The sequence below is a fragment of the Vitis vinifera genome, chromosome 15 (assembly GCF_030704535.1).
Source record: "Vitis vinifera cultivar Pinot Noir 40024 chromosome 15, ASM3070453v1".
Classification (NCBI taxonomy): domain Eukaryota; kingdom Viridiplantae; phylum Streptophyta; class Magnoliopsida; order Vitales; family Vitaceae; genus Vitis; species Vitis vinifera.
In genome coordinates, this window is record NC_081819.1 from 4755447 (window position 1) to 4774388 (window position 18942).

The 18942-nt window shown below is 37.1% G+C and overlaps 1 protein-coding gene across 1 annotated transcript; it reads right to left on the reverse strand.

Annotated features, from left to right (window-relative positions):
* Positions 1 to 86: 86 nt before the first annotated feature.
* Positions 87 to 18176, reverse strand: LOC132255161 (LRR receptor kinase SERL2-like). The gene is made up of 3 exons (XM_059743009.1): positions 17967 to 18176; positions 908 to 1012; positions 87 to 434 (listed from the first exon to the last, which is right to left on the reverse strand). Exons 1-3 carry the CDS (start codon positions 18174 to 18176, stop codon positions 87 to 89), a joined length of 663 nt encoding a protein of 220 aa, XP_059598992.1.
* Positions 18177 to 18942: the final 766 nt, after the last annotated feature.

An 18942-nucleotide genomic window follows, 5' to 3' on the forward strand; every position in this document is an offset into this window, starting at 1 on the left:
ATGGATCAGCTGATGAGTTAGATGTGGAAGATAGATCCCAATCCTTATGATTATTATATATGTTTTATCTCTAACCTTAATTCATTTCATAAAGAATCTGGGACTGGCCCGGTCAGATTGTTGTAGTGAAGTTGCATCCTCACAACCTTTGGATATGAGCCAAGCCAAGATGGGATCCTCCCAATTAAGTTGTTGAAGCCCAGACGAAAATAAACGAGGTTAGAGCAGCGGGAGAGATTGGCAGGAATCTCTCCGGAGGAGTTGTTGGTCAAGTTAAGAGCTCTGAGTCTGGACAGACGCCCAAGTTCTTGTGGGATTTGGCCATGGAAGTTGTTGAGTTCGAGGTTGAGACCGGTAAGGAAGGTGAGGTTCCCTATAGAAGGAGATAGAGACCCCACCAAGTGAAGGGAGTTGAGGTTCAAGGTGTTAACTCGCTGGTGACGGTGTCAGCATGTGACACCAGTCCAGTTGCAGAAATGGACAGAATCGTTCCATGAAGTGGTGATTCCAAGTGGGTCTTGGGTTATCTGTGCTTTGATGGCTAGTAAGGCCAGCCTATCAGTCTCGTTGCCATACAAAATGGTGGATGAAGTGGTTGGAGATGGTGAATGGAGGAAGATGATGGTGTATGGTACTAAATTCTAATGACATAGACACCTTTAGAGTCAATGGTCATCGCCTCAAGCCATTCATTGAGCCATTCAAACCAGAAAAGGAGGAAATCAACCTCCTTGAGCCACAAAAATCTTGATCAGAGAAGGGTTAGATGGACTTGGTTTCACCAAAGTCCATAATTTTGTTAAATATGTTAATTTTTAAGTTTTGTAAATTATTTGATTGTAATTTTAGTCTTAAATTATGTTAATTGTAACTATTTTTTTGAATGATTAAAATCAGGAGGAATTACAAGAAAATCGAAAGAAGCGGCTCCGAGCTGATGCCATTCCCAGCTCCTTAGAGCCATCATAGGCCCCTCCTTTTGTTGATCAGCCTTTGCCTCATCACGAGCCTCCTACAGGAGAGACAACTGAGCCATTATTTCCACAGCATCACTTCATGTCTCTAAGGAGGTACCACTTCCTCCCTATTTTTCAATCGCTTTTGTCACATTGAGGACAATGTTCAGCTTAGTTGGGGGGAGAGTTGAGGAAGGAAGTTTTTGTTAATAATGCTAAGTTATTTTGGTAATTTAGTTGCTTTTTGCTTAATTTTAAAATTTTTAAGTTTTTATTCTACTCTCCATGGTTATTAAGGAAAAATTTTCAAATTGAAATGGGAGAAATTGAATTTTTGTCTTTTCACTTGACTTAGAGTTTGTATTATGCTTACTAAAGTTGATGAATTGTTGAAACTTCTATTGAATTCAACCTTAGTTCTTCCACTTTAAGCTATTCACACACTGTGCACTGACTCATGCCCAATTGGTGTCTCAGCTGATTTGTGTTCAGCTGGTGTTCCTTGATTGAGGAAGTGATCAACAAAATTTATACCTATAACACCATACACTAGGGTAGCAAATACAAAGCTACTATAGTATAGTGGCTCTAAGGATCGTTCACTGGGAATGATTTTCAAGCAATCAAGGATACCAATTCCAAGTGAATTGGTTTTGTTTCATTTCACGGTTAGCTTAAGGAATAAAACACAAAGTTTGATTGGTAAAGGTTTAGACTTAAACTAACTAACTTAACAGAAGTTTGGAATAATTTAGGAAGAAAAGCATTCCTTGGAGATTTAGGTTCACTGGGGTGGTTCCTCATGCAAAAGACATAGCTCCGGTCAGATGGTTCATTTCCTCGCATTAGAGATTCAACTTATAGTCAATTCTCTAACCGGTGATGTACAGAGACTCCTTCAATTAGATTTCACTTTAATTCTCTCACTGATACAACTTGCAATGGTTCATGCCTCTCACGAGCACTTACCATTCAAGGTGATCTTTAACCTTGGATTCCCCTTCACAAACTCGCAAGAGATAACTAATGGATGCCTCCTAAGAGTCCAAAAGCTTACCAAGTGTTGGTAATTCCAGAAAATCCTACCTTGAAGTCACCTACCAGAGGCTCGCAAGGGGTAAACTAGTGCATTCCCACGGTTGGAAATCACTTGCCTTACCAAGTGTTGGCCCAGGTGACTCCAAAGTGTTTTAAGTTAACTAAAAACATTGAAATCACTGAAGGATTTCACTTCCTCTTCATTAAAAACTAAAACCACAGAGCTTTGCATTCTTGCACTTGGAACCTCCCCCGGCAACCTTAGCTCCAAGGAATTGGAGGTTTAGTTACTCATTCTCTGGGGAAAACTCCTCAGAGAATTCATAACTAAGAAATAAAATGAAAATACAAAGTGAGAAGGTAAGGCAGTAGAAAGAAAAGACATTTACTAGCTTACCAAACGTTTTCAGAAGGAACTCCTCTCCGAGAACATGCTCCCGAGAGGTATTTATATCAAACTAATATAAAACTAATTCTTACAAAGATATTTGGTCTTTTTACTAACTTAAAAACTAAGGAATCATGTAATTGGTGGTTTACAAGGAGTATTTTGGGATTTAGACAACAAAAATCTAATGGAAAATATCTCCCAATGTCGGTAGCAAGCTTCGGGAGGCTTCAGGAGCCATTTCGCAGGTGAAAAGTGGTGCCTGCGAAATTTCGCAGACACCCAAGAGGGCTGCGAAATTATTTCGCAAGACCAAGCTGTCTTCATAGGGCTGCGAAGTTGGCTTCCATCTTGAAGTTTCCAGCTCCCTTCTCGCGGCATGGTTCGTGCATCGTCAGAAGGAGAAACACCTTACTGTACAAAAGTGCTGCGAAATTCTCGCAACAAAATGCTGATTCCGCAACACTTTAGAGTGATTGACTTGTAATGGCTGCAACTTCTTCGTTTCAACTCCGAATCACGTACCGTTTGAAGCATTGGATTGTTGACTTCCTGAGCTTTGAAATGGTATATAGCTTGCATCATTTGGACTTCAGAAAGTGCTCCAAAAGTGGCTGCTACGACTGTCATCAAGAATATGCTCCATGACAGATTCTCTTTGCTTTTTCTCCTTGCAATCCGGATTCACTCTTGGCAATTGAATTCTAAGCTTTGCCCAAGATTCCTCATAGCTCTCCTCATTCTTGACTTGCTTTGGTGATCAAAATACTAACAAAAACACCAAAACTTACACAAAGTGATCAAAATTGCTTTAAAGGATCCTTAACATGTCAATTGAGTTAAAAGGCCTAAACTACTACTCAAAAGTGTTAAAAAGGATTAATTAAAGGCTATCAAATAGCACTTTTTGAGTAGTAATCATGCACAATAGGTTCTGATTATAAGATGAAAAACTATTTCCCTCTTAACTTAGGAAAATTTTAGACTTGGTATATTTGACCTCATTTAATAGTGTTGGGACACCTTGTAAAAGGCCAATGAGCCTTTGAAAAAAAGAATAAAGAAAGAAAGAAAAAATGTTTGCTTGCCTTGAAACCCGAGCAAGGTCTGAGGGGTATATGGTGAAAATCTTTAAAACCTGGTGCCCTAAGCCTTCATTGGTTGGGAGTCACCACCTCAATGCTCATTACAAAGGTGGATAGTGATTCGTCCCTAGCAGCGGCAGTGGCAATGGCACCATTTGATTCGGGGTTCGATCCCCGGCAACGGCGCCATTTGATTCGTGCCCAATTGGTGTCTCAGCTGATTCGTGTCCAGCTGGTGCTCCTTGATTGAGGGATTAATCAACAAAATTTATAAGCTATTACACCATATACTAGGGTAGCAAAGACAAAGCTACTATAGCATAGTGGCTCTAGGATCGTTTACTAGGATGGGTTTTCACTTCACAAATGATGTTAATTCAAAGTTGAATTGGTGCCTTTTCATTTCAAGGTTAGCTTTAAAAGAAAACATAAAGATGCTTGAATGAAAAAGGTTTAGATTTAAACTAGCCAAAAACAGTAACTGATTTTACTTACAAAGAAAAATGTTTCTTGGAGTTCAGATCACTAGGCTCAGATTCCTCATACAAAAAGGGAATTCCGGTCACTTGTTTCTTTTCCTCGCATTAGAGATTAAACTTATAGTTAATTCTCTAACCGGTGTTGTACAGATGCTTCCCATTAATGGGTTCAAACACTAAATCCCTCTCACTGATGCAACTTGCAATGGCTCATACCTCTCACCTAGCACTTACCATTCAAGGTGATCTTTAACCTTGGACTTCCCTTCTCAAGCTCGCAAGAGATAACTAATGGATGTCTCCTAGGAGTCCAAAAGCTTACCAAGTGTTGGCTATTCTAGAAAATCCTACCTTCAAGTCACCTCCCAAAGGCTCGCAAGGGGTAAACTAGTGCATTTCCATGGTTGGAAATCACTTGCCTTACCAAGTGTTGGCCCAGGTGACTCTAAGGTGTTTTAAGTTAACTAAAAACATAGAAATCACTAACGGGTTACACTTTCTCTTCATTAAAAACTAAAATAACAAAACTTCCAAATTATGCATGTGGAAACTTACCCGGCTTTCCTCACTCCAAGAGACAAAAAGCTTAGCCTCTCATCCTCTGAGGAAAAATCCTCAAAGTTTGGTTAGCTAGAAATAAAAACTAACAAGAAAACAAGAATATATATGAAAAACAGAGCAAGTGCTCTGTTCGTTGATTCTATATATTATATTACATATATGATTACATGATATATGATTACAGTGGATGCAAAGGAATATATATAGAGGAGTTTTTCCAACCTTCCTAGCTAAGAAATCTTATGGTTGGTGGCTTACAAGGAGAAGAATGGAAATTTATACAAAAATATCTGAAGAAAAATATCCAAAAGAGTCGGTGCACAAATATCAGGAAGCACTAAGGACATTTCGCAGGTGAAAATGGTGTCTGCGAGATTTCGCAGACACTCAAGAGGGCTGCGAAATATTTTCGCAACAACAAGTTAAACTCGCAGGGCTGCGAAATTGGCTTCCACCTTGAGGTTCTCAGAGCTCCAGCTTGCGGCATGTATCGGGTAGCTTCAGGAGGAATTCCATAGCACTGTACAAAAAGGCTGCGAAATTCTCGCAACAAAAGGCTGATTTCGCAACACTTTGGAGTGATCTGCTTGCAATGGCTGTAACTCCTTCGTTTCAACTCCGAATTGCACACTGTTTGAAGCATTGGATTCTTGACTTCCTGAGCTTTGAAATGGTATATAGAATGTAGAAAATGGACTTCGGGAAGTGCTCCAAAAGTGCGAAAGACGACTGCAGCTAGCTTTCCTCTGTTTTCTTCACTCTGTTTTTCCTCTTCTCCATTGTTCTTTCCTTGCATACTTTGAACGACTTTGGCAAAGGGCTATGGAGCTCCAAAGCTTGGTTCTTCATGAATTTGAGCTTCCAAAAGCTTTTCCATAAACTATATACAGCTCTCCCTCATTCTTGGATTGCTTTGGTGATCAAATTACTAACAAAAACACCAAAACTTACACAATTTGATTAGAAATGATTGCAAGGGTCCTTAACATGTTAATTGAGTTAAAAGGCAATAACTACTACTCAAAAGTGTTTAAAAAGATTAATTACAAGCTATAAAATAGCACTTTTTGAGTAGTAATCAGATAGGTGGAGTTTAACATACTGTAGGTGCTTGGGTATTCAAATTTATTCTCAAAAGTCCGGGGTAAAATCCGAGGAGTTAGTGGTTGAAAGATCCTTAAAGCTTGATGCCCTAAACCTTAATTGGTTAGGAGTCATCGATGGACCCCCGTTACATGGACAATTAGAAAAAAATACCTTTAAGCCTTGTACTCCTAAAATGAAAAAAAATTATGAACAAAGAGGTGCGTTCTTAACCTATTGGAGGTTGATTAGTTTGCTAAGCTGTGAAAAAGAACTAGGTTGAGGGGAGAGATTAGTTCAACATACTATATTCGGAAACTAATAAATAACACTTAGATTTTTGTGGAAGAGTAAGGTTTGACCCTTTGGGAGTGGAAACTCTTTTAAAGCTTAAATTTGCATAATGTCGTCTCTTTAAGAATTGAGATTAGACAAGTTATTTGATAACTCTTGTTGAAGTTTGAGTTTTATTTCTTTAATGTTCCATGTGAGAGTTAGATCATCATGCCACTTGAAAATTGTTTTTTGATCAGCATGATGTTGTAAATTATAGTACTGTTTATTTTTATTTTTCTCTCCTTCATTGCTAAGGAACTAGCAATATGTCGGTTGGGGGGAGTGATTACTACTCACTAAGTGTTATTTCATAGCTTGTAATTAACTCTTATAAACACTTTTGAGTAGTAGTTATCACCTTTTAACCCAATTAACATATTAAGGACCCTTGCAATCAATTCTAATCAAATTGTGTTAAGTTTTGGTGTTTTGATAGTTTTTTTATCACCAAAGCAATTCGAGAATGAGGAGAGTTCTTTGGAATCCATGACAAAGCAATGGAAAGCTCAGAAACATGAAGAACCGAAGCTTTGAATTCCTTTGCCATAAGCAGATCTGGAACGCAAGGAGTAAAAGATGTCCAGACAGGGCGTCTGGACAGGATGGCGGCGAAACATGGTCTGTGGCAGGTTGTTTGAATGACGTAGCAAGGCTTGCTCACTTTTAGTCAATGATCCGGACAACATATCTGGATAGGATATGCTATCGTCCGGGTGTGATGTTCACAAGTGTCGTGTGCCTCTCCCTAAGGGAGTCCGGATAGGGGGAGCGCACCACATGTCCTCTTGGGGAATCCGGATGGAGTTGATCCGAATAGCCTTGTACGCTCCATGTCATCCAGGAGAGGGGTCCCTACACCTTGCACACGCAGACGGTCCCCCTTGCGCAGCATAGCTTATTCCAATCGGGGAAGAATTCTATCTGGTCGACTTTCCACCTTATCTGGATATTTCATATCCGGAATTCCGTCCGTCGACATTTCACATCCGGAATTCTGTGCGCCGACATTTCATATCCGAAATTTCGTGCGCTGACATTTCATATTCGGAATTCAGTGCTCTAACATTTTACATTCGGATATCTCACAGCCGGATGGGAGAGGAGAACGTTTCAACTTCTCTAGTCAGACATATCCGGATCCTCTGATAGCGCTTACCCGGAGAGTTTTTCTCTCAGTATACAGTGCAACGGAATTTCTCCTTAAGCTTCCTGATATTTCCGACCGACATTTTGAGATATTTTGCTTTAGATATTTGTTGTCTAAATCCCCAAACTCTCCTTGTAATCCACCTATCATAGGATTCCTTAGTCTTTAAGTAAGAACAAAGGGGTGAATAACCTCATATATATAGTTTGTAATTTTCTTTACGGAAGATTATTATGTAATCGGCGGAAGAAAGAAATATATTTCACAAAGCACTTGCTCTGTTTTTCCTTCATATAATTGTTTTCTCATTAGTTTTCTTACTAGCCAAACAAGCTCTGAGGAAGTTTCCTCATAGAATAAGTGGCTAGACTTTTAGTTCCTTGGAGTTAAGGTTGCCGGGAAAGGTTCCAAGTGCAAGAATTCGTAGCTTTGTGGTTTCAATCATTAATGAAGAGAAAGTGTGATCCTTTAATGATTTCTATGTTTTTAGTTAACTTAAAACACTTTCAATTCACTTGAGCCAACACTTGGTAAAGCAAGTGATCTCCGTCCATGGAGATGCACTAGTTTACCTCTTGCGAGCTTGATTACTACTCAAAAAGTGCTATTTTGTAGCTTGTAATTAATCCTTTAAATAATTTTGAGTAGTAGTTATTGACTTTTAACTCAATTAACATGTTAAGGACCCTTGCAATCATTTCTAATCAAATTGTGTAAGTTTTGGTGTTTTTGTTAGTAATTTGATCACCAAAACAATCCAAGATTGAGGAGAGTTATTTGGAATCCATGGCAAAGCAATGAAGAGCTCAAATTCATGAAGAACCAAGCTTTGGAGCTCCATAGCCCTTTGACAAAGTCGTTCAAAGTATGCAAGGAGAGAAGCAAGGAAAGAGGAAAAACAGAGTGAAGAAAATAGAGGAAAGCTAGCTGCAGTCTTCTTTTGCACTTTTGGAGCACTTACCGAAGTCCATTTTCTACATTCTATATAGCATTTCAAAGCTCAGGAAATCAAGAATCCAATGCTTCAAACGGTGTGCAATTCGGAGTTGAAACGAAGGAGTTACAGCCATTGCAAGCAGATCACTCCAAAGTGTTGCGAAATCAGCCTTTTGTTGCGAGAATTTCGCAGCCTTTTTGTACAGTGTTATGGAATTCCTCCTGAAGCTACCCGATACATACCGCAAGCTGGAACTCTGAGAACCTCAAGGTGGAAGCCAATTTCGCAGCCCTGCGAGTTTAACTTGTTGTTGCGAAAATATTTCGCAGCCCTCTTGAGTGTCTGCGAAATCTCGCAGACACCATTTTCACCTGCGAAATGGTCCTTAGTGCTTCCCGATATTTGCCACCGACTCTTTTGGATATTTTTCTTCAGATATTTTTGTATAAATTTCCATTTTCTCCTTGTATTCAGCCACTCATGTAATTCCTTAGCTAGGAAGTATCCAAGGAAGGGTAAATTACCTTCCTATATAAACTCTCTTGTAAACACTCTCAGGAGACGCTCGGAGAAGTATGTAATCCAATATATAGAATCAAGGAATAGAGAACTTGCTCTGTTTTTTTCATATATATTCTTGTCTTCTCTTTCATTTTCATTTTCTAGCCAACCAAACTCTGAGGATTTTTCCTCAGAGGATGAGAGGCTAAGCTTTTTGTCTCTTGGAGTGAGGAAAGCCGGGTAAGTTTCCACATGCATAATTTGGAAGTTTTGTTGTTTTAGTTTTTAATGAAGAGAAAGTGTAACCCGTTAGTGATTCCTATGTTTTTAGTTAACTTAAAACACCTTAGAGTCACCTGGGCCAACACTTGGTAAGGCAAGTGATTTCCAACCATGGAAATGCACTAGTTTACCCCTTGCGAGCCTTTGGGAGGTGACTTGAAGGTAGGATTTTCTAGAATAGCCAACACTTGGTAAGCTTTTGGACTCCAAGGAGACATCCATTAGTTATCTCTTGCGAGCTTTTGACGGGTAATCCAAGGTTAAAGATCACCTTGAATGGCAAGTGCTAGGTGAGAGGTATGAGCCATTGCAAGGTGCATCAGTGAGAGGGATTTAGTGTTTGAACCCATTAATGGGAAGCATTTGTACAACACCGGTTGGAGAAGGAACTATATGTTAATTCTCTAATGCGAGGAAAAGAAACAAGTGACCGGAACTCCCTATTTGTATGAGGAATCTGAGCCTAGTGATCTGAAACTCCAAGAAACATTTTTCTTTGTAAGTAAAATCAGTTACTATTTTTGGTTAGCTTAAAACCAATCCTTTTTCATTCAAACATTTTTATGTTTTCTTTTAAAGCTAACCTTGAAATGAAAAGGCACCAATTCAACTTTGAATTAACATCATTTGTGAAGTGAAAACCCATCCCAATGAACGATCCTAGAGCCACTATGCTATAGTAGCTTTGTCTTTGCTACCCTAGTATATGGTGTAATAGGTTATAAATTTTGTTGATTACTCCCTCAATCAAGGAGCACCAGCTGGACACGAATTAGCTGAGACACCAATTGGGCACGAATCAAATGGCGCCGTTGCCAGGGATCGAACCCCGAATCAAATGGTGCCATTGCCACTGCCGCTGCTAGGGACGAATCAAATGGCGCCGTTGCCGGGGATGGTGCCACTTTACAGTGATATCACCTTTCAAGAGTACTTGTGATCTTCATCACAAGTTTGGTGACTTTTCTTTTTCTTTTACTAACTCTTTTTATTTCTTTATTGTTCATATTTTAGTATACCTTTTATTTAGTTTTTAGTTTACCTTAATTTTCTTTCTTTGAATTGTTTTTCTTTTGTTTTCTTTTGTGTTCTCTGTTTTTAATTCACAAATTGCTAGTTGTGCATGCCATATTGAATACTAGATAGCAGAGGAAGCCATGAACTTCATGAGTTATATGGCTGAAGTCTCAAGAGGATGGGATGAACCAAATGCTAGAGATATGGGAAGAATGACGTCTCAACCTAAAGCTAAGGGTGAGATGTATATTTTGAATGATGGTATGAACATGAAGGCAGAAATTGCAGCTATGGAAAGGAGATTGGAAGAGCTAGAAATGAACCAAATGCAAGAAGTGCAAGCCATCTCTCAAACATCATTGCAAGCTATGCCTTGTGCCATTTGTCTATCTTATGAGCACTTGGTGGAAGAGTGTCCTACCATTCCAGCCGAGAGGGAAATGTTTGGTGATTGCAACACCTACAATTCCAATTGGAGGGACCATCCAAATTTCTCTTGGAAACTACAGCCACCTCAGTATCAGCAACCTGCTCAATCACCACAGCAAGCCTCAAACCTTGAACAAGCTATGGTGAATCTTTGCAAGGTCGTGGAAGATTTTGTTGGAAAGCAAGAAGCCATCAATACTCAAATCAATCAAAGAATTGATAGTATGGAGAGTACTTTGAATAAAAGGATGGATGAAATGCAAAATGATATGGCCCAAAAGTTAGATATTCTCCAAGATTCAATCTCAAGGTTAGCCAACCTCAACACAGTGCAAGAGAAAGAAAACTCTCCTTCTCAACCTTATCAAAATTCCATGAGTATCCATGTAGTGGAGGCTAAAACGGTTATCACTTTGAGTGGTAAAGAGGTTGATCTGCCCACATGCAAGCTAGAGCATAAGGTAGAGAGTGAAACAGAGAAAGAAAAGAGGGAGGAAATCAAAGGAAAGAAAAAGGGGAAAAGCATAGAGAAAGATGGCTATGAGGTTAATGTACAAAGAGAACCACAGAGGATAGTCATCAAGGAAGAATTGATGAAGAAACACATGCCTCCACCTTTTCTCCAAGCTTTGTATGGGAAAATCATACAAACCAAGTCTCAATTGAAGGATGCAAACTTCATATGGGATCCGGGCAAGCTAAATCAGGATCAAATTTTTTGATGGACTTAGTCTTTTTAAAGACTAGCTAGTCCATATCCTTTTGTTTTGTTTTTTTAGTTGTTTTAATTTTGATTTCAATGCTTTAATTCTAATTTGTTTTGATGTAATATAGATTTTTGGATGATCAAAATCAAGAGGAATTGCAAAGAAATTGAAGAAAAAAAATCGGAGCAAAATCGGAGTCAAACGGAGCGAAAATAGGGGAAAAACAGGGGTCTGCGAGATTTCGCAGCCTCTGCGAAATCGGCATTTTGTTGCCAAACCATTCCGCAACACTGTAGAAGTCTCTGCGAAAATTTTCGCAGCTGCGAAACCCATTTTTGGCACACGAGTGCCACTTCGCAGCACAGGAGCATCCATTTCGCAGCTGCGAAACGCATTGCGAAGTGAAAAAGGCTGATTTCGCAACAAAAGTCCCATTCCGCAAAGGATTTCGCGGCTGCGAAAGCACTTTTGGAACACGAGTGCCATTTCGCAGCACAGTAACCCTCATTTCGCAGCTGCGAAACGGCTGCGAAGTTCCAAAAAGTGAAAAATCCCAATTTCATAGCCGCACCCCCATTTCGGCAATTGTTGGACATATTTCGATCACTTCCCGAAGTTCAAATTATGCATACAATATCTCATTTGAAAGCTTGGGAAGTCACGAGTCCACAGCTTCAAACGGTACTTGATTTGGATTTGAAACGGAAAAGTTATGGCTGTTTGAAGATGACTGTGCAAACCATGAACGGAAATGTCGCACCTCAATTTTGCTACTGTTGGACACATTTTTGAAGCACTTTCTGGAGCTCAAATTATGCATATGATATCTCGTTTCAAATCTTGGGAAGTCAGGAGTCCATATCTTCAAACGGTACTCAATTTGGATTTGAAATGAAGAAGTTATGGCCGTTTGAAGACAAGAGCGCAAAGCTGAACAGGAATTTCGCAGTCGAGACGCCATTTGGAAGGGTGTTTCGCAACTGCGAAACCAATTTTTGGCACACGAGTGCCATTTGCAGCATAGTTCCCTTCATTTCGAAGCTGCGATACAGCTGCGAAATCACCTATGAGCTGCGAAATCACTTTTGAGCAACGAAATGGCTAGGAAATGAGCTGCGAAATCAATTTTGAGCTGCGAAATCACTTTTGAGCTTTGAAATGACTGCAAAATGATCTCCAAGCTTCGAAATGGCTGCGAAATCACCTCCAAGCATCGAAAAGGCCTTCAAATTCCAAAATTGACTTGCGAAATGGAGGAAGGTTTGCAAAAACACTTTGCAAAGCTAAGGGAAGTTGCTAAAATGCCAACAGAGCCCTGCAACCATGTATATGAAGAGGAGAGCCATGCACACCCTGGGATCACACACATGAAGCCTTTCACTCCATTTCTAACCTCCTTAAACCATCAGAGCCCATAGCTCCAGCTGAGAAGACTATGCCATCCAAGGAGACATCCATTAGTTACCTCTTGCGAGCTTTTGACGGGTAATCCAAGGTTAAAGATCACCTTGAATGGCAAGTGCTAGGTGAGAGGCATGAACCATTGCAAGTTGCATCAGTGAGAGGGATTTAGTGTTTGAACCCATTAATGGGAAGCATTTGTACAACACCGCTTGGAGAAGGAACTACATGTTAATTCTCTAATGCGAGGAAAAGAAACAAGTGATCGGAACTCCCTATTTGTATGAGGAATCTGAGCCTTGTGATCTGAAACTCCAAGAAACATTTTTCTTTGTAAGTAAAATCAGTTACTATTTTTGGCTAGCTTAAAACCAATCCTTTTTCATTCAAACATTTTTATGTTTTCTTTTAAAGCTAACCTTGAAATGAAAAGACACCAATTCAACTTTGAATTAACATCATTTGTGAAGTGAAAACCCATCCCAGTGAACGATCCTAGAGCCACTATGCTATAGTAGCTTTGTCTTTGCTACCCTAGTATATGGTGTAATAGGTTATAAATTTTGTTGATTACTCCCTCAATCAAGGAGCACCAGCTGGACACGAATCAGCTGAGACACCAATTGGGCATGAATCAAATGGCGCCGCTGCCGGGGATCGAACCCCGAATCAGATGGTGTCATTGCCACTACCGCTGCTAGGGATGAATCAAATGGCGCCGTTGCCGGGGATCGAACCCCGAATCAAATGGTGCCATTGCCACTGCCGCTGCTAGGGACGAATCAGAGCTTTTGGGAAGTGACTTGAAGGTAGGATTTTCTAGAATTGCCAACACATGGTAAGCTTTTAGACTCCAAGGAGACATCTATTAGTTATCTCTTGCGAGCTTGAGAAGGGAAGTCTAAAGTTAAAGATCACTTTGAATGGCAAATGCTAGGTGAGAGGCACGAGCCATTGCAAGTTGCATTAGTGAGAGGGAATTAGAGCTGGAATCCATTTAAAGGATACATCTGTATAGCACCGATTAGAGAATTGACTATATGTTAATTCTCTAATGCGAGGAAACGAACCAAATGACCGGAGCTCTGTTTTTGCATAAGGAACCTCCCCTGTGAACCTAAACCTCCAAGGAATGTTTTTCTTCATAAGTAATTTCCATTACTTTCTTTTTTGTTAGCTTTAAACAAAACCTCATTTAACCAAAGTTTGTGTTTTATTTCTTAAGCTAACCTTGAAATGAAAAAGCACCAATTTAACTCTGAATTGGTATCAGTTGTGAGTTAAAAACCCTTCCTAGTGAACGATCCTAGAGCCACTATGCTATATTAGCTAAAGCTATCCTAATGCATGGTGATATAGGTTATAAATTTTGTTGATCACTTCCTCAATCAGAGAACACCAGTTGGACATGAATCAGCTGAGACACCAATTGGGAAAGAATCAAATGCCGAACAAAGATGATGAAAATGGAAGTACTCCAACAACCAGCAAGCATATATGAGCATATGCATCATTCAACTTGTTCTTTTTTATTTCTATATATATCACAAAGTGTAGAAGTCCACCAGGGTACAAACTGTGAATGGAGAAAAAGAATACACGAATGACATACAACCAATTTGTGTTATTATTATTTTTCCTATGAGAAGGAAAATATATAAAATAAAAGAACAAAAACAACAAATGCAAGGCCTACATATTCAGTTTATTCCTTGTGGTCCCATAAAAGTCATAAGGTATTCTCTACTTTATCAAAATATTTTTTAAAAACAAAAACAGCTAAAAACACATCAATTCTTTTTTCTAATTGTAAAGCAACAACTGCCACGTGAAAAGGCAATCTGATTAGAAAAAAGAAATCAACAACTTCCAACTGAAATTGAGCTTCAGGTCCTTGACCAAGAAACAGAGAGCCAAACAGTTAAGGATGTGTTAAGATATCCGACAAAAGAAAGAAAGGATTAGTTAATATATTTGTGTTAACAGTCAATGATGAACAACGCTCGGAAGAAATTGCTGAACGTGAAATCAACCATACCCAAGCAATCAGATTCTTGAATTTAATTTTCTGAAGAAAGTGAGCGAAAGTGAGAGAGAAACAGTCATGAATCTTATATAGGAAACGAAGCAAATGAACTTGAATTGGATCTCTACAGAAAGAAAGAAAGTAAAGGGTTAGGAGAAATCAACTACAACCAAGTAATCAGATTCTTGAAAACTGGCAAACTTCAATTTAATTTTCTGGAGAAAGTGAGCGAAACTGAGAGAAAGTGATAAACAGTTATGAATCTTATAGAGGAAACAACGCAAATGAACTTGTAATGGATCTATACAGAAAGAAAGAACGAAAAAAAAGGAAGAAAAAGGGTTAGGAGAATTTTACCGGATTGATGACAAAATGGGCCAAGAAATTGTTGGGTGTGAAATCAACGACACCCAAGCTATCAGATTCTTGAAAGCTACCAAACTAGAATTTAATTTTCTAGAGAAAGTGAGAGAGAAACAGTGCAACTCCCAAGTGAAATTGAGTTTCAGATTCTTGACCATGAAAGTGAGAAAGAAACAGTCGTGGATCATACTTGTCAATCACAGCTAATTAACCTGTCAAGGATATCAAGAAAAAGAAACACAGGATTAAAGAATTTGTACCTGATAGATGATCAAGACTGAGAAAAAATTGATGAATGTGAAATCAGCAATTTCTCATTCGGCAATTTCTTCTGAGCCTTCTTGATCATCAATCAGGTACAAAATCTGAATCCAACTCCAACACCGACATGAACCATGCCAACGCCGGACCCTACTCCAAAACAAGATCTCTTTCTTCATTGTAATCACTGCCCTCGACCCTTTATTCACAGCCAAAGTGTTCGAGTATAAGATGATGAGTTTTGTTGCTCTTGTGTCTATCTTTATAATGTTTAGGCTATTTTCATAGTTTTATTTTTTATTTTTTATTTTTTATTTTAATTATTTATTTATTTTTCTGTCTACAATGGTGAAGTGAGGTTACATGGAAAAAAATTTAAAAATTTATGAAATAATAATAATAATAAACCATTAGTGAATTAATATACCATTTGCTAGCACTAACTAAATATTTGCCCTTTAAAAAAAATTAGTAACAAAATCACACATTTTACCACAAAAAATAATAAAATAATATTTTTTTTAAAAGTTTTATTAAATAAACTAAAGAAAAATTACCAAAAGAATTCCTACATGATCATACCAAACATGTTGAGGTGTTTGGACATTTTATCATATAGAATCTTGAAGAAAAAATCATTTGAACTCAAAGTTATGCTTACAAAGGTTGTTTCAAGTTAAAGTTTCCACAACTCACTATACAAGTTGATCATTAGAGACATTTATGCACCAACTTGAGGGGGAGTGTTGGCGTGAGTTGTAATTCCTTTTTTTTCTTTTTTAACTTAGAGTGATTATACGACTAATTAGTTGTCATATTCATTATAACTCTATTGTTTTCTGTTAGCCTAATTTCTAGCCTAGAATTTCTTTTTTCCTTTAGTTCTCTATTGGTCCGTGAACTACTTCTATATGGGGTGTACTCTTGTAAACGTAAAATAGAACAAAAATATACTTGCTCCAATTTATCATAGTAAAGATTTATCATATATATTGCTTTATAAATCATAAATTAATTAATTTTATTTTATAAATGTGAGTTTCAATCTTATGGGTCAAGAATATTGCATTCAGGTTCGCGAGCATAGATAATACATATGAGTTCTAATTTTTTAATATATTAATAAGCTATCAAACTTTTTTATGTATTTATAATTAAAAAAAAGGAAAAAAGAAACTTCTATCATTTGAATAGATTAAGTGGTTTTTAATTAACAAAAAAGAAAAATAAAAGGTTGGACAAGTAATTTTATTTTGGAGTTTGAAACCTTTTTTTATTAAATGACATTGAATAATTTTTTTTTAATCATTTTAATGAAAGTACATGAGTTAAAAATGGGTACTTCAATTATAAATTGTTTACTGTTCAATTAGATCTCATAATATAGATCTTTTATATATATGTTAATGAAATCGCTCATTATATTCATTGATTAATCTTGATTCAAGTGAACAATGTCCTACCAAAAAGAAATATATTCTATATCTAATTAAAGAATTCTATTTAGAGAATATTTAAATAAAAGAATTTAGCTAATAAGTATTATTCATAAAATCTTTTGCCCCATTCCTTTCAAAAGTTAATAGCTAATCATAATATTTAAATAATAGATTAGTAAAAATGTGCTTTGCCATAAATAAATATGTAAATAACATAAAAATAAAAAACAAATAAGGAACACTCCTTTTGGTATAATAGAGTGATTGGAACCCTCAAATATTATGCTAGAGATTATCCCATTAAAATACAACTTGATTGTTTTGAGATTGAAGTGCAATAAATAAATAACATTTGAATAAAAGTTAATTACCATATTAGTCCAAAATGCATACCTCATATAATGTGTTATGTTTCAAGATTTAAGACTTCATGACATCTATTAATTCAAATTAGATCATTGAGCTTTCTCAAAGGATTAATTCTTTGGTGCAAATATATTATAGAGGATAGAAACTATATATAATTATCAAGTCTCAACACTTCTTATATCTATATCCTGAAGTATGAAGTATGATTAGTTCCCTCACTTCAGTGGATGTTTCCAACTACTCGTCGTCACATTTCAATCCATCACATATAGTCTTCATAAGTTCACGTATAGTGATAGTTTTAATATATTTTTTATATATTATAAGAAAATATAATATCAAAATGATCTATTCTCAATGCATGAACAATTCAAAAAATTGATAATAGAGTTCAAGTACTTTTTCTTTTTTGGTCTTATCTTAATTTAATATAACTTGTAATGAAAGCTTAGCTTACAAGATTTCATGCTTTCTCTGCTACTCTTATGGATATATGTAGAGGTAAACCTTTGGACTAGTCATAGAACAAACTTTGGGTATACTTATTGATGGTAATCTAAAAACTCGAATGGATATTGTCCATCTCTACTGCGTTTCAAGCCAAACTTTTGTTGGGTGGAGTGTCATATACATTGTTTTATATCTCACAAATTAATTAATTTTATTTCATACATATGAGTTCTAATCTTATAGGTGAATAATATTTCATTCAAGTTTGCGAGCAAAGACAACACATATGAGTTCTAATTTTTTAATATATTAATAAGCCATATATCAAACTTTTAATGTATCTGAAATAAAAAATAAAAAAAGAAGAAAAAAAAACCCTAAATATTAGTTAAGTTATATTATTATTAGGATTTAGTTGTTCCATAAATTATAAAATTTTAAAAACTTCTTATCATCTTAATAAATCAAGTGGTTTTTAATTCACAAAAAGGAAAAATAAAAGTTGGACATTTTATCTACTGATCCGGAAGCAAATCTTTCAAAGCAGTTTTATGGATTTATATGTACGGAGGTTGACATTTTATCACACAAACAGAGTACCTCGTTTGAACTGAATTCAAAATTTTAGATCTTCCCAGATTCATGGAAGCGTTAGAAATGAAATCCTATCTGCTTGAAGAATCATTGCTGCCCACTTTTTCACCATCACACAGCCATAAAGGGGCTTCCACAAAGCGGAGAGGGGAACCACGATCTCAAGGGACTGCAATTCCTAAGAGCAGGCGGCACCATAGAGGCTTCGAGGGGGGAAGAACATAGTCGCATTACATCTATAAAGAAAGCAAGGACGGCCAGATTGGGGAGGAAGAAGGGTTTTAGACAGCCAGATTCACGCACAGCAGCACCGCCCCACACCCTCATCTCCACCCACTGGCTTCAGACACCGACGCACTACCATCTTCTCTAACACTGTAACCAACCACCACTTCACGTTCTCTCCGGCAGCACCATCTCCACGCCGTAACCTGCTGCCACCTGCCCCCAAACACCACAGCAACCACGCATCAAGTCTTCCATTCACATGACTACAGATTTTGGGAGACTCTCCAAAACAGTTCTCTCTAGACAACCACGCACCATTACTGGTCGTTTTGTAGCATGCATAGCCGGGTAGGTAAGTTAAAATCTTTTCAATTATTTAGTTTTGAATTTAATCCGCGCTATTGCCTTAAGTCATTAATTTTGGTCTGATTGATATCATGTATTTTTTTAGCATTTATATTCTTAGTTTTTATTAAATCCATGTGATGTTCTCAAGTTAGGTATTTCGTTAGTTTGGTTGTTTCTAATTAATTATTTAGTTTTAGATTTCTAGTTTGAATTTAATCCATGCTATTGCCTAAGTTATTAATTTTAGCATGTTTGATTTCATGTATTTTTTTTAGCATCCTCTATTCTTAATTTTTATTAAATCCATGCGATGTCCTCAAGTTAAGTTTTATTAGTTTGGTTATTTCTAATTAATTCTTTAGTTTTAGATTTCTAGTTTTGAATTTAATTCACATTATTGCCTTAGTTATTAATTTTAGCCTAATTGATCTCATGTTTTTAGCATCTTATGTTCTTAGTTTCTTTTTATTAAATTCATGCAATGTCCTTAGGTTGATTTTCCTTAGTTTAGTTGATT